A 22,367-nucleotide genomic window follows, 5' to 3' on the forward strand; every position below is an offset into this window, starting at 1 on the left:
TCCTTTGGATTGGTTGGGACTCAGCTGTAGCCAGTGCCTCGTGCTACTTATCATGGGACAAGGACACATCGCAAAGTTAAAAGAAAATTGCTCTTCTTTTTCTTTTTTGAAACAGCTTTGTTGACATATAACTGCCATGCCATGTAATCCACCCATTTTCAGTGTACGAGTCAGTGATTTGTGGGATATTCACAGAGCTGTGCAACCATCCCCACAATAGTAGAACATGTTCATCCCCTCGAAATGAGACCCTGTACCCGTGAGCAGTCACTCTCCATTCCCACATCCCCATGGCCCTAGGCAACCCCTCAACTACTCTTGTCTCTCTCTGTCTATTTTGGACATTTCATAGACACGGAATAATACAATACAGGTCCTTTGATGGCTCCTTTAATGGAGGATGTTTCAAAGTTCATCCGCATTTATAACACATGTTAGTAATTGATTCTCTTTTATGCCAAATAATATTCTGTTGTCTGGATATACCATGTTTTGTTTATCCACTAACCAGTGGAGGGGTATTTGGGTTGTTTCCAACTTTTGGCTCTTGTGAATCCTGACGCTATGAACATTCGTGTTCAAACTTTTCATATGTTTCCATTTCTCTTGGGTACATACCTGGGAGTGGAATTGTGGCGTCGTATGGAAACTGCGTCTAGATTTTGAAGAGCTGCCGGGCTGTTTTCCAAAGGGCTGCACCATGTTTTATTTCAAGCCAGCAACGTATGAGGATTCGAATTTCTGCCCATCCTTGTCGACACTTCTTACTATCTACCTTTTAAATTACCACCGTCCTAGTGGATGGGCAGTGATATCTTGATTGTGGCTTTGATTTGCTTTTCCCTTCTGAATAAGGATCTTGAGCATTTTGCCTGTGCTTTTCGGCCTCTTGTGTATCTTCTTTGGAGAAATGTCTGTTTAGCTCCTTTCCCCATTTTTAAGTTGAGTTATTAGTTTCTTTATTATTATTTATTTATTTATTTATTTTTAATTATTTTTTATTTATATTTATTGAGTTAATGATAGGTTACAATCTTGTGAAATTTCAGTTGTACATTATTGTTTATCATTCGTGTTGTAGGTGCACCACTTCACCCTTTGTGCCCACCCCCCACCCCACCTTTCCCCTGGTAGCCATTAATCTGTTCTCTTTGTCCATCTTTTTAAATTCCTCATATGAGTGGAGTCATACAGAGATTATCCTCCTCTAACTGGCTTATTTCACTTAACATAATTCCCTCAAGGTCCATCCATGTTATTGCAAATGGAATGATTTTGTTCTGCTTTGCAGCTGAGTAGAATTCCATTGTATATATATATACCACATCTTCTTTATCCAATCCTCTGTTGATGGGCACTTAGGTTGCTTCCATGTCTTGGCTATTGTAAATAATGCTGCAATGAACATTGGGGTGCATAGGACTTTGGAATTGCTGACTTCAAGCTCTTTGGATAGATACCCAGTAGTGGGATGGCTGGATCGTATGGTAGTTCTATTTTTAATTTTTTGAGGAATCTCCATACTGTTTTCCATAGTGGCTGCACCAGTTTGCATTCCCACCAGCAGTGGATGAGGGTTCCTTTTTCTCCACAACCTCTCCAACATTTGTTACTATTAGATTTAGATATTTTTGTCATTCTAATGGGTGTAAGGTGATATCTTAGTGTAGTTTTGATTTGTAATTCCCTGATGATCAGCGATGATGAACCTCTTTTCATGTGCCTGTTGGCCATCCGTATATCTTCTTTGGAGAAATGTCTGTTCATGTCTCCAGCCCATTTTTGGATCGGGTTGTTTGATTTTTTGTTGTTGAGTTGTGAGTGTTCTTTATATTATGGATATTAAGCCTTTGTCAGATATATGACTTGCAAAAACTTTTTCCCAGTTTGTTGGTTGTTTTTCTGATTCAATCCTGTTTTCATTTGCCTTGAAGAAGCTCTTTAGTCTGATGAAGTCCCACTTCTTTATTTTTTCTGTTGTTTCCCTTCTCTGAGAAGACATGGTGTCCGAAAAGATCCTTTTGCTACTGATGTCAAAGAGTGTACTGCCTACGTTTTCTTCTAGAAGCCTTATGGTTTCAGGACTCACCTTTAGGTCTTTGATCCATTTTGAGTTTATTTTGGTGAATGGTGAAAAAGAATGGTCAATTTTCATTCTTTTACATATGGCTTTCCAGTTTTCCCAGCGCCATTTATTGAAAAGACGTTCTTTTCTCCATTGTATGCTCTCAGCTCCTTTGTCAAAGATAAGCTGTCCATAGATGTGTGGTTTTATTTCTTGGCATTCAATTCTGTTCCATTGATCTGTGCACCTGTTTTTGTACCAGTACCATGCTGTTTTGATTACTGTAGCTTTGTAGTATGTTTTGAAGTCAGGGATTGTGATGCCTCCTGTTTTGTTCTTTTTTCTCAGGATTGCTTTAGCAATTCGGGGTCTTTTCTTGCCCCATATAAATTTTAGGATTCTTTGTTCTAATTCTGTAAAGAATGTCCTTGGGATTCTGATTGGAATTGCATTGAATCTGTAGATTGCTTTAGATAGAACGGACATTTTAACTATGTTTATTCTTCCAATCCATGTATATGGAATGTAGTTCCATCTCCTTACGTCATCATTCAATTCTCTCAGAAAGGCCTTGTAATTTTCATTATATAGGTCCTTCACTTCTTTAGTTAAATTTACCCCAAGGTATTTTATTCTTTTTCTTGCAATTGTGAATGGTGATGTGTTCTTGAGTTCTTTTTCTGTTAGTTTGTTATTAGAATATAGAAATGCTACTGATTTATGCAAATTGATTTTACACCCTGCAACTTTGCTGTAGTTGTTGATTACTTCTAAGAGTTTTCCAATGGATTCTTTGGGGTTTTCTATATATAAGATCATGTCGTCTGCAAACAGCAAGAGTTTCACTTCTTCCCTGCCTATTTGGATTCCTTTTATTCCTTTTTCTTGCCTGATTGCTCTGGCCAGGACCTCCAGTACTATGTTAAATAAGAGTGGTGACAGAGGGTATCCTTGTCTCGTTCCTGTTTTTGGGGGGATGGCGTTCAGTTTTTGCTCATTGAGTATGATGTTGGCTGTGGGTTTGTCGTATATGGCCTTTATTATGTTGAGGTAGTTCCCTTCTATGCCCAGTTTGTTCAGAGTTTTTATCATAAATGGCTGTTGATCTTGTCAAATGCTTTCTCTGCATCTATTGAGATGATCATGTGGTTTTTATTCCTCAGTTTGTTGATGTGGCATATCACGTTGATTGATTTGCGGATGTTGAACCATGCCTGTGTCCCTGGTACGAATCCCACCTGATCATGGTGTATGATCCTTTTGATGAATTGTTGAATTCTGGTTGCCAAAATTTTGTTTAGAATTTTTGCATCTATGTTCATCAGTGATATTGGCCTGTAGTTCTCTTTTGTCATGCTGTCCTTGTCAGGCTTTGGTATCAGCGTGATTTTGGCCTCATAGAATGTGTTAGGAAGTGTTCCATCCTCCCTAATTTTTTGGAATAGCTTGAAAAGGATAGGTATTAAATCTTCTCTGAACGTTTGGTAGAATTCCCCAGGAAAGCCATCTGGTCCTGGGGTTTTATTCTTTGGGATGTTTTTGATTGCTGTTTCAATCTCTTTCCTTGTGATTGGTCTGTTCAAATTGTCTGCTTCTTCTTGAGTGAGCTTTTGGAGATTGCAGGAGTCCAAGAATTTATCCATTTCCTCTAGGTTATCCATTCTGTTAGCATAGAGTTTTTCGTAGTATTCTCTTATAATCCATTGTATTTCTGCAGAGTCTGTTGTTATTTCTCCTCTTTCATTTCTGATTTTGTTTATTTGAGCTTTCTCCCTTTTTTTCTTTGTAAGTCTGGCTAGGGGTTTGTCAATTTTATTTATCTTCTCAAAGAGCCAGCTCTTTGTTTCATTGATCCTTTCTACTGCCTTTTTCGTTTCACTAGTATTTATTTCTGCTCTGATTTTTATTATTTCTCTCCTTCTGTTGACTTTGGGCTTTATTTGTTCTTCTTTCTCTAGTTCAGTTAGGTGTAGTTTAAGATGGCTTATTTGGGATTTTTCTTGTTTGTTAAGATGTGCCTGTATTGTGATGAATTTTCCTCTTAATACAGCTTTTGCTGTATCCCATATGAGCTGATAAGGCATGTTATCATTTTCATTTCTTTCCAGGTATTTTTTGATTTCTTCTTTAATTTCTTCAATGATCCATTGCTTGTTCAGTAGTGTATTGTTTAGTCTCCACATCTTTGTGCCTTTCACAACTTTTTTCTTGTAATTAATTTCTAGCCTTATAGCATTATGATCAGAGAAGATGCTTGTTATTATTTCAATTTTTTTAAATTTGTAGAGGCTTGCCTTGTTTCCCAACATATGGTCTATCCTTGAGAATGTTCCATGTGCACTTGAGAAGAATGTGTATTCTGCTGTTTTAGGATGAAGTGATCTATATCTGTCTACTAAGTCCCATTGTTTTAGTTTTTCATTTAGCTCCACTATTTCTTTATTGATTTTCTGTCTGGATTATCTGTCCATTGATGTGAGTGTGGTGTTGAGGTCCCCTACCATTATTGTGTTGTTTTTAACATCTTCCTTTAGGTCTGTTAATAGTTGCTTTATGAACCTTGGTGCTCCTATGTTGGGTGCATAGATATTTATGTGTTATTTCTCCTTGATGAAGTGTCCTTTTGATCATTATATATTGTCCCACTTTGTCTCTCTTTACCTTTCTTATTTTGAAACCTGCTTTGTCTGATATAATAATTGCAACACCTGCTTTTTTTTTTGCTTTCTATTAGCTTGAAGTATTATCCTCCACCCCTTGACTCTGAGCCTGTGTTTGTCCTTGGGGCTGAGGTGTGTTTCCTGGAGGCAACAAATTGTTGGATCTTTTTCTTTAATCCATTTTGCCACTCTGTGTCTTTTTATTGGAGAGTTCAATCCGTTTACATTGAGAGTGATTATTGATGCATGTGGACTTAAAGCTGTCAATCTGTTGCTCATTACCTGGCTTTCCTGCTTTTCTCTTCCTGTGTGCTTTATCCTACCCATTTGATATGGCAATTTCTTACACTGGGTTTCATAGATTTTTCCTTATTTATGATTTGCGTCTCTGTTCTGTTTTTTAGTTTAGTGTCTACCCTGAAGTTTGTATTTAGAATCTCGTGTATAATATAGTCTATTCTCTGGTGGTCTCTTAGTTACTTGGCCTAGACTGATTTAGTCCCTTTGCTCTTCCCCTCCTAAATTATTATCTTCGTTTCTTATTCCAACTCATGTCATGAGTTTGTAGTTAGAGTGATAAGATCGTTTTTGCTTTGGTAGTTTCCTTACCTTTATCCTAATGCTATAGTTGAATATTTGCTATCCTATTCTCGTTCTATTTATCTGTCTCGCTACTCTGTGGTTTGTGACCCCTTTCTCCATTTTTTCTTTTTTCAAGTATGAGAGCCTTCATGAGGATTTCTTGTAGTGGAGGACTTTTGATTACAAATTCCCTTAACTTTTGTTTGTCTGGAAAAGATTTAATTTCCTCCTCATATCTGAGGAATATTCTTGCTGGATAGAGTATTCTTGGCTGAAGATTTTTATCTTTTAAAGTTTTGAATATGTCACTCCATTCTCTCCTAGACTGTAAGGTTTCTGTAGAGAAACCCACTGAAAGTCTGATAGGAGTTCCTTTGTAGGTTATTTTCTTCTGTCTTGCTGCCCTGAGCATTCTTTCTTTGTCTTTCATTTTTGCCATTTGTACTACTATATGCCTTGCAGTAGGTCTGTTTACATTGACAAATCTAAGAGATCTGAAAGCTTCCTCTACACACATTTCTCCCTCAATCCCTAGATTTGTGAAGTTCTCTTCTATAATTTCATTAAGCACACTTTCTGCTCCATTTTCCTTTTCCATGTTCTCGGGAATTCCTCTGATCCTTAAATTCTTTCTCCTCATTGAATCCACTATCTCTTGGAGATTTTCCTCATTTTTTTAAATTCTTAGTTCTCTTTCTTCCTCTGTCTGGAGCCATTCAGCCTGTCTATATTCGATTATGCTAATTTGCTCTTCTATGGTGTCTACCCAGGCATTCCGGGAATCCGTATTCCATTTTATCTGGTCCATTGTGTTTTTCATCTCTAATAATTCTGTTTGATTCTTCTTTATAATTTCAATCTCTTTTGTGAAGCAACTCCAGAATTCATTGGCTTGTTTCTCTTTCTCTCTACCTCATTGAGTTTTTTGATTATAGCTGCTCTGAACTCATTTTCACTTAAGTTACCTGTTTCCAAGTCCTCAGGACTTAATTCTGTGTTTTTATTGTTTTCCTTCTGGTCTAGAGCTTTTATAAGTTGCTGGATGGTACAGGAGCAGTTTTTTCCTATGGTGGTAGAATTCGGTTGCAGTTACAGCCTGTTGCCACGAGATGGGGGTCGAGAGCTGCATGTTCTGAGCTCTCCGCCTTCGGGCAAGATGGCGGCGCCCAGCTCAGTTCGCCTGGGGGAGGGGCAGTTTTTCTCTCAGGCCGATCTGGATTCAGATCAGTTCTGTTCTCTGGTCTCCCGGGGCCCTAGGTATGTGGGTTCCCCGCACATGGAAGCTTTCCCCGGTCAGCAGGTTTCCACTGTACTGCCAGCAGGAGTCCTGGATGATACCCCGGTTGTGCGGCCCCTCCCCTGCTGCTTCCCTCACTTGCGGCAGCAATCCCAGACTCTAGGGGAGGGAGCGAAGTTCTCTCCTACTGCGTTCCAGCTCCTCTGAGGCCAGCAGCAGGGTCTCTGTCCTCCATATTTTTGATACTGTAGGTCTCCAACGCCCTGGCATTAGGTTTATTTGCTGAAATTGAGTTTTTTTCCAGTTCTTTGTTGCAGGTTGGAGGGGAGACAGTCCCAGGTCAGCTCACCCCGCCATCTTGCTCAGTCCACACCAGTAGTTTCTTTATTATTGACTTTTAAGTGTTCAGTATGTTTTCTATACGCAGGTCTCTTATTATACTTGTGATTCACTTGGGTATTTTCCCATTCAGCAGGTTGTCTTCTCACCTTCTTGATACTCTCGTTTGAGACACACATGTTTTTAATTTTGTTGAGATCCAATTTATTTCTTTTCTATTGTATACTAGTGCTTTCGGTGTCATCCCTGGGAAACGATTGCCTGACTCCAGGTCAGAAGTTGTGATCCCATGTGTTTTCCTGTAGGAGTTGTGTAGTTCTGCCTCCTATGTGGTGTTGGATCTCTGTGAGGTCATTTCTGGAAGTGCTGTGAGGAAGGAGTCTGACTTCCTCCTGTGCATGTGAATATCCAGTTGTCTCGATCCCATTTGTTGAAAAATTATTCTTTTCCCTTTGAACTGTCTCATCTCTCATCAAAATCCAACTGACTGTAAACATGAACATTTATTTCTGGTTTTTCAGTTCTGTTCCATTATCTGTGTGTTTATTTTTCTGTCGGTACCACACTGTTTTCATTATTGCAGCTTCACAATGAGTTTTAAAGCAGGAAGTGTGAGCTCTCCATCCTGCTCTTCTTCTTTGAGGTTGCTTTGGCTCCTCTGGCTCCCTTGCATTTCTCTATGAATTTCGGGATTGGCTGGTCAGTTACTGCAAAAGAGGCTGCTGAGATTTTGCTCGAGGTTGCATTGACTGTGCAATTCTCTCCATGCAGTATCACCATCTTCATAGTATAAAGTCTTCTGATCCATGAATATGGGCAGTCTTTTCATGTATTTTGGCCCTCTTTAATTGCTTTCAATAATGTTTTGGAGCATTTGTTGTACAAGTCTTGTACTTCTTAAGTTAGATTTATTAATAAGGATTTTATTGGTTTGGATGCTATTGTAAATTAACCTATTTTCTTACTTTCATTGTCAGTTTTTCATTGCTAGCATGGAGAAATAAAATTGACTTTTTAATTGAAATATTATATTAGTTTCAGGTGTAAAATATAATGATTCCATATATGTGTATATTCCCAAATCCTACAGCCGTGAGTCAAGTTTGAATCCATCGCCTTGTTACTGAGCAAGGGCTTGCTGCCTGATGCGCATAGAAGCCAGGACTATGGTCTTGGCTTTTGAGAAAAGAAGATCTTCATTGCAAGGTCGTCTCACAAGGTAACAGGGGGAAAAGCTCTCCAATCTGTCTTCCCAATGCAGGTTTGGGGTCACATTTCAGCACTGGTGGACTAGTAAGCTGCTGCTGGGACCACTGGGCTGCCGGGCTGGCCTTGACTCAGTAATCAAGCTACTTGGGCTGCTGGAAGCCAGATTGTCCTTAGTGAAGGGCTGCTTGCTTCTGGTGTCAGTGTTTCTGAGGATTCTTGTCTCTGGGGACCTCCTGGGGCCATGGGTTCCTGCCTGGCGTGTGCACAGTGCTGTCTGTGCAATTGAGCACCAGGACTGATTAATCAACAACCTGTTTTAATGGAGAAAAACTAGTTTAAGATGGTCAGTGTTTTCTGTGCTGTTGCAACCTCATATAGTTACAAAATTTTTCTTGTCTTGAGAATTTTTAACATTGACTCTCTTAGCAACTTTCCAGTAGACAATATAGTACTGCTAACTCTAGTCACCATGATGCACATTAAGTCCTCAGGACTTCTTCATTTTAGAACAGGGAATTTGTACCTTTTGACCCCCTTGCTCCCTTTGCCCACCCACCACCCCTTCCCCCTGGCAGCTGACAACCTGTTCTCTGCATCTATAGCTCAGACACATGGGTTGCTTCTGTGTCTGGGCTCCTGTGAATCATGCTGCAGTGAACATGGGGGGCAGATGTCTGTCTGCAGGAATGTTTCTGTTTCCATTGTGTAAATACCCAGAAGTGGAATTACTGGATCATATGGTGGTTCTATTTTTAATATTTGGAGGAACTTCCATACTGTTTTCCATGGTGGCTGCACCAACTTGTAGTTCCGTAGATTGGTGGTGGTTTTGGTTTTTTTTTACTGATCTTGTATCCTGCCATCTTGCAGAAGTCGTTTATTCGTTCCAATACTTTTTCTGTGTTTTCTCTGATTTCCTATATACATGGTCATGTCATTTGCAAATAGAGAGAGTTTTACTTCACTCCGTCCAATCTGGATGCCTTTTATTTCATTTTCTTGCCTATCTGACATGGCTAAAACCTCCCGTAAATGTAAAATAGAATTGATGGGAGTGGCCCTTGCTCACCTTGTCCTGACGTCAGGGATGAGGCTTCCAGTCTCTCCCGTGAAGTATGATGCATGTGAGTTCTGTCTTGTTCACAGATGCCCTTTCCAAGGGAGCTGCCTTGTGTTTCTAGTGTCCTGAGTGTTTTGATCACAAAGGGCGTTGGATTTTGTCCAATGGCTTTTCTGCATTTAGTGGGAATCAGCTTTCCCAGCAGCTTTCAAACCATGAAATCATCTTCCCTTCCCTCTCCCTCCGTCTCTCTCCCTCACACAAACACACAGACCTCTCTGGAAGCAAATCAGAATGCACCCAGCAAATCCTTGCTGAAAGTTGTCGAAGGAGTCATCTAGACCTCTTGCTCCCGGTTATCCTTGCCTGGCTGCTGCGTAGCTAGGGGCGGCCTCCACTCCACACAAGTGATGGCAGAAATTCACATGCTCCTGATGATTTGCGAGGGTGCTGACTCCCTCTGGCATGCACACGCCATCATTTTTCTTCTCTTGACTGACTGTAGAGTGGAAGCATTTAGCACGAAAGGAGAGGACCGTGCAGGAAGGAGCATGTATCAAGTGCGAGTGCTAAAGGGTCACAATAGACAGGTAACATGTTGACTTCCCCAAGAAGTGTGTTAAAGGAAATGTGACATATTCTCGATAGCCCTTTCTGGCATGGAAGTCCGCGTTCTGCAAATACTGCTTTGGGTTTTTTTCCTGAGGCCTCATATATTGCTTTTGTCTTGCAGGAGTTTGGTTGCTGACCATGTTGTCGAACGGCCCTCAGGAGGGTGAGCTTTCTGTTCCTCAGTTTGGCCTGTTGCAGGTAAGGGGCCTTGGGGTCCTTTGTGTGTCTTCAGCTAGGAAAGGGTCACCTGGGCTTTCCCCAGAATTCCCTAGCAGTGCTGGGAGCGCCCGACATGCAGTACAAGGTCTGGATTGGACAAACGCTTCATCTGCAAACTTCCTATGGCGCTGAGTTTCTAAAGCCCTCGAATGACATGGATTCTGAAATGGAAAAGTGAAGGACAAAGGGACTTCAGCAATGTGATTGCCAGGCTTCTCCCGAAAACAAGCAACAGGATACACACCCCTATGCATGTGCACACATACACAGATGTGTGTATACGTATGTGGAGAGAGAGACTGACTTTAATATACTGGCCTGTGTGAGCATGTGGGCTGGCGAGTCCACAGTCTGCAGGCCAGGCTTACAGACTAGAAGCTGTGGCAAGTTAGGTCTTGCTGAAGGTGCATATGAAGGTGAGGCTGACCCCCTGACCATGTGATTGTAAGGCTCAGCTGTGTGTTGCTGCTATGGTCACTTTGCTCACTTTATTGGGTGAAGTGAGCCCCAACACAGCTGGCTGAAAGGTCTAATAGCACATACCTGCTGTTGTTTTGCTATAAAGTGAGTCAGGCCCCAGTGTGGCTGGTTGCTAGTGTCACGGCCTCACATTTTCTTTGGGCCTTTGGTCTGCGGGGCTGTTAGCTCTCTCAGGAGCTCAACCTTGTGACGCCAGACTCAGGGATGGGAGCACACAATCATTTCATGTGTTGGAAGGTGGGCAGATTCCCTATTTGTTGTATAAGAAGGCCAACAGCACAAGCCTGCTGCACCTGAGAAGTCTCACCACCCCACTGTGGGACCATAAACCCCATCAACACAGGCCCACCCTGTGTACATGCCCTGCTCTGCTGAAGCAGACCTGCTTGTCTTGCTGTAGAGGTCCAGAACACACCACCTACACAGCCCCACAAGTTCCCTGTTGGCTGGCTAGTAGGTGGGGTGAGTCCCTAGGGAAGGGCGCCTTCCCTGGATGAGCTGGATTAAATCACTGCTCTAGTGGGCAGGCTAAACCCCTCAGCTAAGAGGCCATGGGAAGAAATACAATTGCATCTGCCACTGTCTGTCTCAGAGGCCTGTATTATGTCACAATAATGGCTCCGACCAGTGTTCACTCCCTGGGGTGGTGATCCCAATCACCTTCTGCCTCTCTGAGATGTGCTCAGAGCTTATCCAGTGAGTCTTTTTTTTAACCAAAGGACTATGCACCTTTCTTTCTGGTGATTTTGTTTGGTTTTTAGAATGGGTGAATTTCTGCATGGGCCCCTTGAAAGCAGGCTTTTCTTTCTCTTCTCTTCAATAGGTTTTCTGGGGGGTATTCTCCTTTGGGTTTAATAACCAGCAAAGCCAGGTACTTGTCTTTGGTTGTGCTGAATTTGAAGGCTGCTTATTATGACATCACTCTCCCCCTCAGATCCCCTGCTCCTCCAGGAAAAGCTTCATACCTTAAAATGTCTCTGGCTTGAAGCACCATGGCAAGAATGTGACTCTTTCCTCAGCAGGAAGGTATCTCTGCCTCTTACAACTCAGTCAGTGTTGTTTGTTGTCGGGGTTCGTTTTATACAGTCTCCAGTTCTCACTCAGAGGTAATCATTCCACAGGGGTAAATTTGTTGTGTCCATCGGAGAAGGTCAGTTCAGAGTCCTATGTTACCACCTTCCCAGCAATCCTCTTGTCATTGATTTTTGACTGTTTTGTTATCACGTGTCTTGGAGAGGGTCCTTTTGTGTTGAGATAATTGAGTGTTCTACTTGCACAATGGATTTGTATATTCAGTTCCTTCCCCAGGTTTGGGAAGTTCTCAGCTACCATTTCTTTAAATAAGCTCTCTACTCCCTTCTCTCTCTCTCCTCCTTCTGTGATATCCATTACCCTTATGTTGTCATTTCTAAAGGAGTCAGATAGTTCTTGTAGAATTTCTACATTTTAAAAAGTGTTAGCTGTCTCTCCTCTTCTACCTGCCCCATTTATAGCTATCTTCAAGCTCACTAATTCTCTCTTCCACATGACATGCTCTTTTTACAATGTTTTCCAATGCATCCTTCATCTCATTCATCGAGTTCTTCACCTCCAGAATTTTTGCTTAGTTCTTCTTGAAAGTTTCGATCTCTTTGGAGATTGAAGTATTCCTTCTGTTCATTGATTTCATTCCTGAGGTCATGAAACCATCTTTCTGAGTTTTCTTGAAGTTCACTGAGTTTCTTCATGATAGCTATTTTGAATTTTTTGTCCATTAGATCAGAATCTCCCATGACTTTGTTTGGTTTTCGGAGGATTGTTTTCTGTAGCAAATACGTTTTTTATTTAGGTACAGTTTTGTTTTGATTCAAACTTTTCAATTGCTTAGAGATTAGAAGCCTTTTTTTTTGTTTTCAGTAGGTGTCATTATAGTAATTGTTTTTGATTTCTCTTACCTGAGCTGTGTCTGGCTATATTTGTGGATCTGCAAGTTCTATCCTCCAGCTCCTCTATTTTGTGTCACATGGATACTCTCTTTGTTGCTGCCTGCCCTTCTGGGGCCCACTGATGGCTTTTTATTGCTTGCATTTCTGTGGTTGCTGGCTTTGCTCTCAGGACACGGAAATGGTCAATGTAAAGCCACATCTGAGATCTACTGAGTGGGAAGCTCCAGCACAGCTGTGGGGATTGGGGTTGGGGAGGTGGTGAGGGAGACTGGCACAAGCAGCACTGTCTCAGCTGTTGCCTGTTACCCTTTGGTCCCAGGAAACACTGATGTTGGGAAGTGGGAGTGCTGTGCACACCTGGTGCCACCAGGCTCTGAGCTGAGGATAGGGGTTTGGGATCATGGGACTCCACCTTTGTAGCTCCTCTGCTTCCTGTAGCCACAGGTGTCACTGCCCCTGCCTGGCTGCAGTCACACGTACACCTCTGCTGCAGACCACTGTGTCCTCTGGGATCAGGGGCGGCTGGCTCATCTGCCATGGCTGGGGATCCAGGATCCTGGGTGCTGCCTCCACTGCTCCCTCATTTAGGCTTTTCTATGTGCTCCAATTCACTTTCTTTGCATGTACTGATGTGTAGATCTTTCTATCAACCTGGTGTTTGGTGCCATTTAGCTTTTGTTGAGTTTTGAATGTTTTAATCATTGTAGATTGAAGAGCAGAGACTCAAGGATCCTCTCACACCACCATGATGATGATGTCTTCTAATTACTACAAATTCTTAACCTCATATGATATACAATGTTTATTTATTAGTTTTACCAGTAAGTTCCATGGGGGGAGAGACCATGGTTGCTTGTTAATCACCATATACCATGCTACCCAATACGACACTGGGGACATAGCAGAAGCTCATCAAATATTTGTCAAATAAATTACTGAATTATATAAATGCCACCATTGTCTTAACCACAGAGATATTATATTCTGGTGAGAAGAAGAGCACCAGGTAAAAGCATTAGAGAGCAGGTTTTGAAGAGAGTGATGATACATTGAACCTACACCAAGAATAAACAAGATAAGATCAGTGAAACAAGACATTTCAGCAACTGAGTTGAGTTAGAGAAACAAGGAATAGCTCAACATATAATGGAGAGAAAGAGCAGTGTATGACAATGAGATGGGAGTAAATATGAAGGAGATGTAGGGACATGCCATTTTCTTCTTTGATATCTGTATCTGAAGTCTTTTGACATGTTATATTAATGTTGAATATGAAATTGGAGTATGACCAAGAGCTAGAGTGGGAAACACTACTGGCAATTGCCTGTCTCTATTCCTTGACTTCTGTTCTATGATATTGCACGTGGCAGAACCCCCAAAAGTGTCCTATGAGCAAAGGAGACTAGATTTTTTGCAGTCTGTCTTCTCAAAAGGGTTGGATAGAAAGGAGCTAGAAAGATCTGTGTTTCAAGATGAAAAACAAGCCAGAGACTCTAGGAATTGTTTCTCTCCATGCTTAATTGGCCCTTGGAGAAGTCATTCCCATGTTACCATCACAGTGATGCTCCTTGAAATATCTCATGCCCTGACACCTCCCAACGAACTCCAAGACAGCCCTTTGGGAATGCTTATCTCAATGCACACAGGGAGTGTAATTGGCATCTTGAAGTAATGCTCTCCAGAAGAGACTCAGGATGTGTCCTCTGGGTTGAATCCCTGATGCCATACATTGAGTGCCCTTGATTTGCCTCAGCTGACATAATAGGGCCTCTATGTTAGAAGGCTGTTTTATTTCTCACAGATGTTTGCTTCTTTTCCCTCATGTTTAGCTCATTCTGGCCAAGTCTCTTCTCATTTTTACCGCTATGATTCCTGCTGAGGAAAGATTCATGCAGTCAAGAAGGGGATTCTACTAAAAAATACCAGTGCTAGAGGCAAATTCTTGTTTTATTTGATAGGAAAGGAGGTGTAAAGCTAAGAAGAGAGTGCTTTGAGTGATCCAAAATAGCAGAAACTCCAAAACAGATTTTCTTTTGGCTCTGGACCTATTGATGATTAAGCTGGTATTAAATGAACCTTCTGAATCTGGTAACATTAATGGAAATTCTTTTTGCCCAAGCTCTTGTTGTCCTTTTGGATGGAGAGGTACCTGAAATATATATTTAGAGGCAGATGAAGGATATTCATTATTCAAAGGCCCACCTATTACAAGTTCAGTAGGTTCAGTTGCTTAATCTGTCCTGATGTGTGCTGATGGAGTTCAAAATCTGAGCCCAGATTGCAAGAGCATTACTATGGATGCTATTGTTCCTGATGATGCTCTGTCGCTAGGATAATTAGTGTAGACAACGATGACTGTGTAGGACATGGTGTTCTATGCCATTCTACCAGTAAATGCAGATTACCAGGGTTAGAGAAGGAACTCTGATGAGCACCTCAGAAAAGACTTGTTTGGATGATCAGTAGCCAATGTTTGAGTTAGTGTGGATCTATGCTGCCCTCGCCATTTCACTTCTATACTTGTTCTCTCCACAATTCTCTGCAGCAGAAATTCCAGGTAAGATAATTTTGGGGCTCGAGGTGTTCAGGAAACCTTCACTATAAACTAGGGCAACCTCTGGCATTGTTAGCTTATTCCCTCATCCCTAAAGTCAGAGGGTGATATTGGTCAGTCTGTGAGGAAAGCTGGCTGAGAAAGCAGAGAAAAAAGTCAACTGAGGGTCACAAATCAGAATGGGAAATTATTAGGAAAGTTGTCTAAGGGAGGCAGAGAGACAGGACTCAGATGATGAGAAAACCAATGCTATGGACATTTAAAAGGTGGAAATTAATGAGGAAAGAGATAGAGACGTAGATGAATACTTTAATACAAGGGAAATATATGGTTGGCTTGATAGGGTTGGAGTGACCAGGGGGAACATGGGATATTGGGCCCTTCATTCACAAGAAGCTGAGTTTGAAATAACAGTACGAGGAGACAGCCAAAAAGATGACCCTAGGCTGCATTAATTGGAGAGAGATAATATATGTGACCTCTTTCTTACTGGTCAATTTATCCTTTGGAGAAAACATTCAGTTCTGAGTTCTTTGCTGTAAATGGTAAGCAGATAATGTGGAAAGCAAGAAGATCTAGGAGATGTTTAGGAAAAAATACAAAGAGGTATTGGGTGGATATTTTGGAGATTAATTTAGATTATCAATTTTTCAAGTTGGGCTTCACCATGGAGATGAAGCGCTCATTCTGATCAGCATTCCTGTGAGAATGAGATAAAGGGCCAAGTGGGAATGTGATTGACTAAATGTTATAGAATTTGGTTGATTAAATGTTATAATCTTAATTTGATCAACCTGATCCATAATTTAAAGAGACTCAGGTCTACTGAGGACATATCTCTTGTTTGTTTTCAGGTATATAACAATGGTGGTTTTGTTATTTGTCAACATGGCACCCGTATATATCTCATAAACCATACTTAATCTCCAAATAAAGACCATACCAAGTTCTCCTTCCATATAACATAGTGCGACTACCCCACATACAATCAAAAACTTGTTAACCTTTTCCCAAGAAAAGGATATAAATCACACCAACCCTTTCCACTTAAGAAGATACCAAATCGCTTCCTTGTCTTGGTTGAAATTCATTCTACTTCTATCTGGTTCCTATTCCCCTTTTTATGTCTTATGACTGATATACTTAGATATGAACCTAACTACATTAATATACCATACGTTAGAAAGGGGATATCTGAGGGGGAAAACTCAAACAATTCAGTTAATTATATTTAGAAAATATTCATAAAAAAGAAAGAAGAAATACCTGTTACTACTACAGTTTTTGTTTCTGCAGCTGCTCACATAGTCATGTCTGGTGTATATAACAGTCTTCTTTCACACCATTCCATATTTCCTTTGTCTGCATTTCATCATGTTTCATTTTCTGGTGGGATGACCCAAACTTTCATTCCTGAAGGATCTGGGTCATTACCAGTCCTGTGTGAATTGGGTTTGCATAGTTTTCCACTGACTTTCATCACAGGGCATTTGAGTACAGAGGTGCCCCCTAGAAAATCTCCTGCCTTCCAGATATGCTTCTCCTCATCCCCATGGTGTAGTAGGAACTCAGTAACCCCTTGCTAGTCAGGATCAGCCATGCAAGGCAGTGTATAGTAACTTCCTTTGCTTGTTGATTCAGTGATAGGAGGAGTCCATGTTGCTGAGCCCATGTGTAGCCTTCATCCTGGTTTCTGTGGCTACTCTGTGAGGCCATTATCATGAACGAGAGTGACTGAGCAAGAGTGTAACTGACTTCCACAGAATGGGTTAGCACTTGGATAGGATGTCTCATTCTGTGGACAGCAGGAATGGATATTTCTTCCTTGTTTTTATATGACTATTTCACATGTTTTTGGTTCTATGTGGGATAGTGATATCATGTTAGGTAAAAGGATGACTGTTGTGTTTATTTTGGGATGAAGTGTGGCTTAAGGAGATGTGCATCTGTGCCAGATTGACAGGAGATGGACTCTGGTGGTTTCGTAATGTGTCAACTTGGCTAGGATGGACTACATTTCCCAGAATTCCCATTTTTTGTGTTTCTGGTTAAGGTGGGTCACAGGAGAGGCTGTCCCAGAGCCTTAGAGGCAGAAGAGAAGCAGCCATTTTGTAGTGTACAGAGGTGGCATCTGATCTGCTGATTCTCCTCATGTGTGCGAAGCAGCAGGTGGGCCTGCAATTGTTCTGCCTTCCCCTGGATCCTCCTTTAGCGCCTCTGATTTCCAGGCCAGGTGTGTGTGTTTAGGCTCCTGAATATGGGCCTCAGCTTCTGTAAGACAATCACACCGCCAATTCCAGTGGCAACAAGAACAGACGTGGCTTTCAGTCTGCCCTTTTGGGGTTATATCTCATTCTTGTGGGTTCCAGCAGGCCCTTGATCTACCACACTTTATATCCACTTTATAGCTTCCTGACTGCTTGTGCCATGGACTTGAAGTTCCAGCATCAGACACAAGGGTGACAGCCTTATATAGACCGCTTAAGCAGCTTTCACTATTGCATAATGCAAAATTTCTGTACAATCCCATTAAATACATACATATGTATGTATAAAACTCTCAGTGGTTCAGCTTCTCTGGATAAACTCTGACATAATAAGTAAGAAAGCATATATGTGTACTTTATATATATATATACATATATAATATATATTATACTAAATATAATTTAGTTTAGTAAACATTTAGTCTCTCTCTATAAAGCATATATATATATATATATACACTTATAAAAAGTATATATGTGTGTGTGTGTATTTCTTTCTTAATGAGGAGAGGCTATTGTTTGATTTTTGGCACTTAGAGGTTAGAAATTCCGGAATTTCTAAGTGTCATGTTTGTGAAGAAAGATTTGACATTCTCATTTTAAAGGGCTATTTCAAGAATTTGGGCTATTGAATAACTAGAAATAGAAAAAAAAGTCTTCAAAAATTGTGTGGTAAATCAAAAGGTCTTATTGTAAGGTATGCTGAACTCCACTATTTCTGATATCAAAATTCTTCTCCACTTCCTGTTTCCCCAGGGACAGAGAAAGGGAGATACGGCAGAGGAATCAGACCTCTCCAGTAGACTTCATCCTTGAAGGGCTCTTTGATGACTCCCTCACTCACCTCTTTCTTTTCATCTTGACCATGGTGGTCTTCCTGATTGCGGCGAGTGACAACATCCTCACCATTCTCCTCATATTTGCAGATTCCCAGCTTCATACACCCATGTACTTCCTGCTCAGCCAGCTCTCCCTCATGGATCAGATGCATGTCTCCACAACCATCCCCAAGATGGCTACCAACTACCTATCTGGCAAGAAGTCCATCTCCTTTGTGGGCTGTGCCACCCAGCACTTCCTCTATTTGTCTGTGGGTGGTGCTGAGTGTCTTCTCCTAGCTCTGATGTCCTATGACCGCTATGTTGCCATTTGTCATCCACTGCATTACACTGTTCTCATGAACAGAAAGGTGGGACTTATGATGGCTCTTGTGTCATTCACATGGTGATCTTGACGCAGTTCCCTTTCTGTGGGCCTCGAAAAATCCACCACTTCTACTGTGAGTTTCCAGCTGTTGTGAAGTTGGTACGTGGAGACATCACTGTCTATGAGACCACAGTGCACATCAGCAGCATCATCCTTCTCCTCCACCCCATCTTGCTGGTTTCTACATCCTATGCCTTCATCCTCCACAGTGTCATTCAGATTCGTTCAGCTGGGAGTAAGAGAAATGCCTTTGCCACTTGTAGCTCTCACCTCACTGTGGTTTCCCTCTGGTTTGGTGCCTGCATGTTCTCATATATGAGGCCCAGGTCCCAGCGTACCCCATTGCAAGACAAAGTTGGTTCTGTGTTCTATAGCATCATTACTCCCACACTGAATCCTTTGATTTATACTCTCTGGAACAAGGATGTAGCTAAAGCTCTGAGGAGAGTGCTGGGGAGAGATGTTATCACTCAAAGACAACAATTACAGTTGTCCTGAGTATAAGAGTAGAATGGCATAAGCTCCTCAAAATGATTGGGTAAACCCTTAAGAGTTTTCAAGGGTCCAGGTCTCTGATCACTACTGCAAAAGTGATGTGGTCAACATGCAATTCCAGTATTCTGACTTGGTCTCAGCTGTCTAGGCATCTTAGAGTACTATCTTAGTCCATTTGGGGCACAATAACAAAAATACCACAGAGTAGCTGGCTTAGACAACAACCATTCATTTCTCACATTTCTGGAGACCGAGAAGTCCGTGATCAAGCTTTGAAAGTGCTACACCCTCTTTCATTTCCTGTTGATCTCTTTATATGTAACTCTGCCAAACCATGCTTCCCTGAATTCCCTATCCAAAGCAGCACTCTCCAATCTCTGTCCCCTGCTTCCACTTTGTTACACTACTTTCATGATGTTCCACAATATTGTTGTATTTTATTTATTGTCTGTTTTATTAGAATGTAAGCTCCCTGAAGGGATGGACTTTACTTTGTGTACTATTGTCTCACCAGAGCCAAGATAAGAGCCTGACACGAAATAAATGCTCAAAAACGATTTGTTGCTTGGATTAATAAATGAAAGGGACCTAGATCATTTTACTATCCCACGTGACATTCATGACATTTAATTCAGATAGGGGAGGGGCTATGAAAGTGAATAATACAGTGGATGGCTTCGTAAGACTCATTTGTCTCAGATAGCTGGATATTAATTCCACGTTGTGCAGAGGGCTGATATCTAAGTGAACTTTCCTGGAGCCTCGTGGTCTGAGGGATGCCAAAATGAGGGACAAAATTCTATATCTTTCTTCCCTCACTAGTTAAAAATGTCATGAATCCCTGGGACCCTCCTCAGAAGAATAACACTTAAAGTTTGCGAGATTAGTTATCTTCTCTTTCATGAGTAAGTATTTTCCCTTTGAGAAAGAGCTTTTTGGCATTCTGAGATATGGTGAGCCACCCATCAGGAGTTGGGTGTCATCTTACCCACCTAGCCCTAAGGTTGGATGTACCCTGTAACACTCCAATATCAAATAGAATGAAGTTTTACAGAAACTGTGCCTGTGCTGTTTCTGAAGGCACAAGGGTGTTGCATAAACAGCCAGCTCACAATCCAAGTTACACACAGGTGGTTGTTCCTCTGCTACCTCTCTCTACACGTGCAACCATGGCCTTGTAAGGACTCCTATAAGATTATCTGAGAATTAAATAATCTAAGCCAAGTTTATGGATCATTATTCATGTAATGCTAGCATCTGTCAAATGCAAATAATTCAGTGTTACATGGGCTCCCCTTGAAAAAGAGATGTAACAATGTATTATTGTAACCATCCTTTATATATTCCAGATGGTATCTCCTTATCAGATAGATGGTTTACAAATACTTTATCTCAGTCCATGCATTACCTTTTCACTCTTTGATTGTGTCCTTTGAGGAACAAAGCTTTTAAAATCTTGATGTAGTCCATCCAATTTATCTATTTTTAGTTTTGTTGTCTGTACATTTTGTGTCCTTCCAAGAAGTCATTGGTAAATCCAATGTCATGAAACTTCTCCTCTACGTTTTCTTCTAAGAGTTTTATAGTTTTAGCTCTTATATTAGATTTTGATACATTTTCAGTTAACTTTTATATCCATATTGTGTAAGGTAACAGCCAAACATCATTCCATTTACAGTAGCAATTCGAAGGAATAAAATACTTAGGAATTAACTTAACCAAGGACTGATAGAGTTGTACACTGAAAAATATAAAACTCTGCTGCAAAAAATTAAAGAGGCATAAATAGATGAAAAGTTATCCTGGGTTCATGGATTGCAATTCTTACTATTGTTAAGATGTCCATATGACCCAAAGTGACCTACAGATTTAATGCAATGCCTATCAAAATCCCAATGGCATTTTATTCAGAAATAGAAAAACCTATCCTGAAATTCATGTGGAAACAAGAAACCTCAAATAGCCAAAATAATCCTGAAAAAAATAAAACTGGAGGACTTATACTTCCTGATTTCAAAACTTAATATAGAGCTACAATAATCAAAATAGTGTGGTCCTGCTATAAAGACAGGCATATGACCACTATAATTGAATAGAGAGCCCTGAAATAAAGTTTCATACGTATGGTCAAATCATTTTCCCCAAGGATGCCAAGATCATTCAATAGGGATATGACAGTGTTTTCAATAAATGGGCTGGGAAAACTGGATATGCAAAAGAATGAAGTTAGGCCTTTACCTTACATCATAAACAAAAATTAATTGAAAATGTATCAAAAACTTAAATGTAAGTCCTAAATGTATAAAGCTCTTAGTATAAACCATATGGGAATAGGTTTAGGACATTGTATTCGCCCAGAGATTTCTTGGATATGATAGAAGAACACAGGGAACAAAAGTATAAATGGATAAATTGGACTACATCAAAATTTAAAAGTTCTGTTCAGGACACTGTAAAATAAGCAGAGTGAAAAGGCAACGTATGGAATGAGATAAAATATTTGTAAACCATCTATCTGATAAGGGTTGATATCCAGAATACATAAAGAATGGCTACAACTCAACAGCAACAATAAAAGAACTCCATTAAAATATGAGCAAGGAATGTAAATAGACATTTCTCCAAACAAGGTGTGCAAATGGCCAAGAATCACATGAAAAGATGCTCAACATCACTAATCATTAGGGATATGATTAGGAAAAATAGACTCAAATTGGATTAAAGACTTGAAAGTAAGATCTGAAACCATAAAGCATTTAGAAGAAAACATAGAGGGTAAGCTCCTGGACATTGGTCTTGGCAATGAATTTTTGGATTTGACAACAAACACACAAGCAAAAACAAAAGCAAAAATAAACAAGTGGGACTTCATCAAACTAAAATGCTTCTGCACAGCATAAAGAACCATCCACAAGCTGAGAAGGCCACTTACAAAATGGGAGAAAATATTCGCAAATCATATATCTGATAAGTAGTTAATATCAAAGATATATAAAGAACTCATACAACTCAGTGGCAAAAACCCCCAAACTATCAGATTAAAAAATGGGCAGAGGATCTGAGTAGATGTTTTTCCAAAGAAGGCACACAGATGTCAACAGGCAAGTGAAAAGATGCTCATCACCAGTAATCACCAGGGAAATGCAAAACAAAACCATGATGAGACACCACCTCATGCCTGTCAAGAATGGTTGTTATTATAACGACAAGAAATAACAAGTTTTGGAGAGGATTTGGAGAAAGGGAACCCTTGTGCACTGTTGGTGGGGATGTAAATTGGTACAGCCACTATTGAAAACAGAATGGAGATTCCTCAAAAAATTAAAAATAGAAATATCATGTGATCCAGCAATTCCACTGCTGGGTATATATCCAAAAGAAGTGAAATCACTATCTAGAAGATATCTGCACTCCCACGTTCATTGTAGCATTATTCACAACAGCCAAGACATGGAAA

General features: G+C 40.6%; 1 protein-coding gene across 1 annotated transcript; it reads left to right on the top strand.

The window, feature by feature from the left end:
* Positions 1-6,349: 6,349 nt before the first annotated feature.
* Positions 6,350-19,018, top strand: LOC139043282 (olfactory receptor 2AE1-like). The gene is given in 4 exon segments (XM_070503521.1): positions 6,350-6,564; positions 9,886-9,927; positions 17,966-18,417; positions 18,420-19,018. Coding segments are annotated over 4 exon segments (1,203 nt in total). The 3' UTR covers positions 18,914-19,018.
* The last annotated feature ends 3,349 nt before the right edge of the window (positions 19,019-22,367 follow it).

Source organism: Equus asinus, unplaced genomic scaffold, assembly GCF_041296235.1.
Source record: "Equus asinus isolate D_3611 breed Donkey unplaced genomic scaffold, EquAss-T2T_v2 contig_197, whole genome shotgun sequence".
NCBI classification, from domain to species: domain Eukaryota; kingdom Metazoa; phylum Chordata; class Mammalia; order Perissodactyla; family Equidae; genus Equus; species Equus asinus.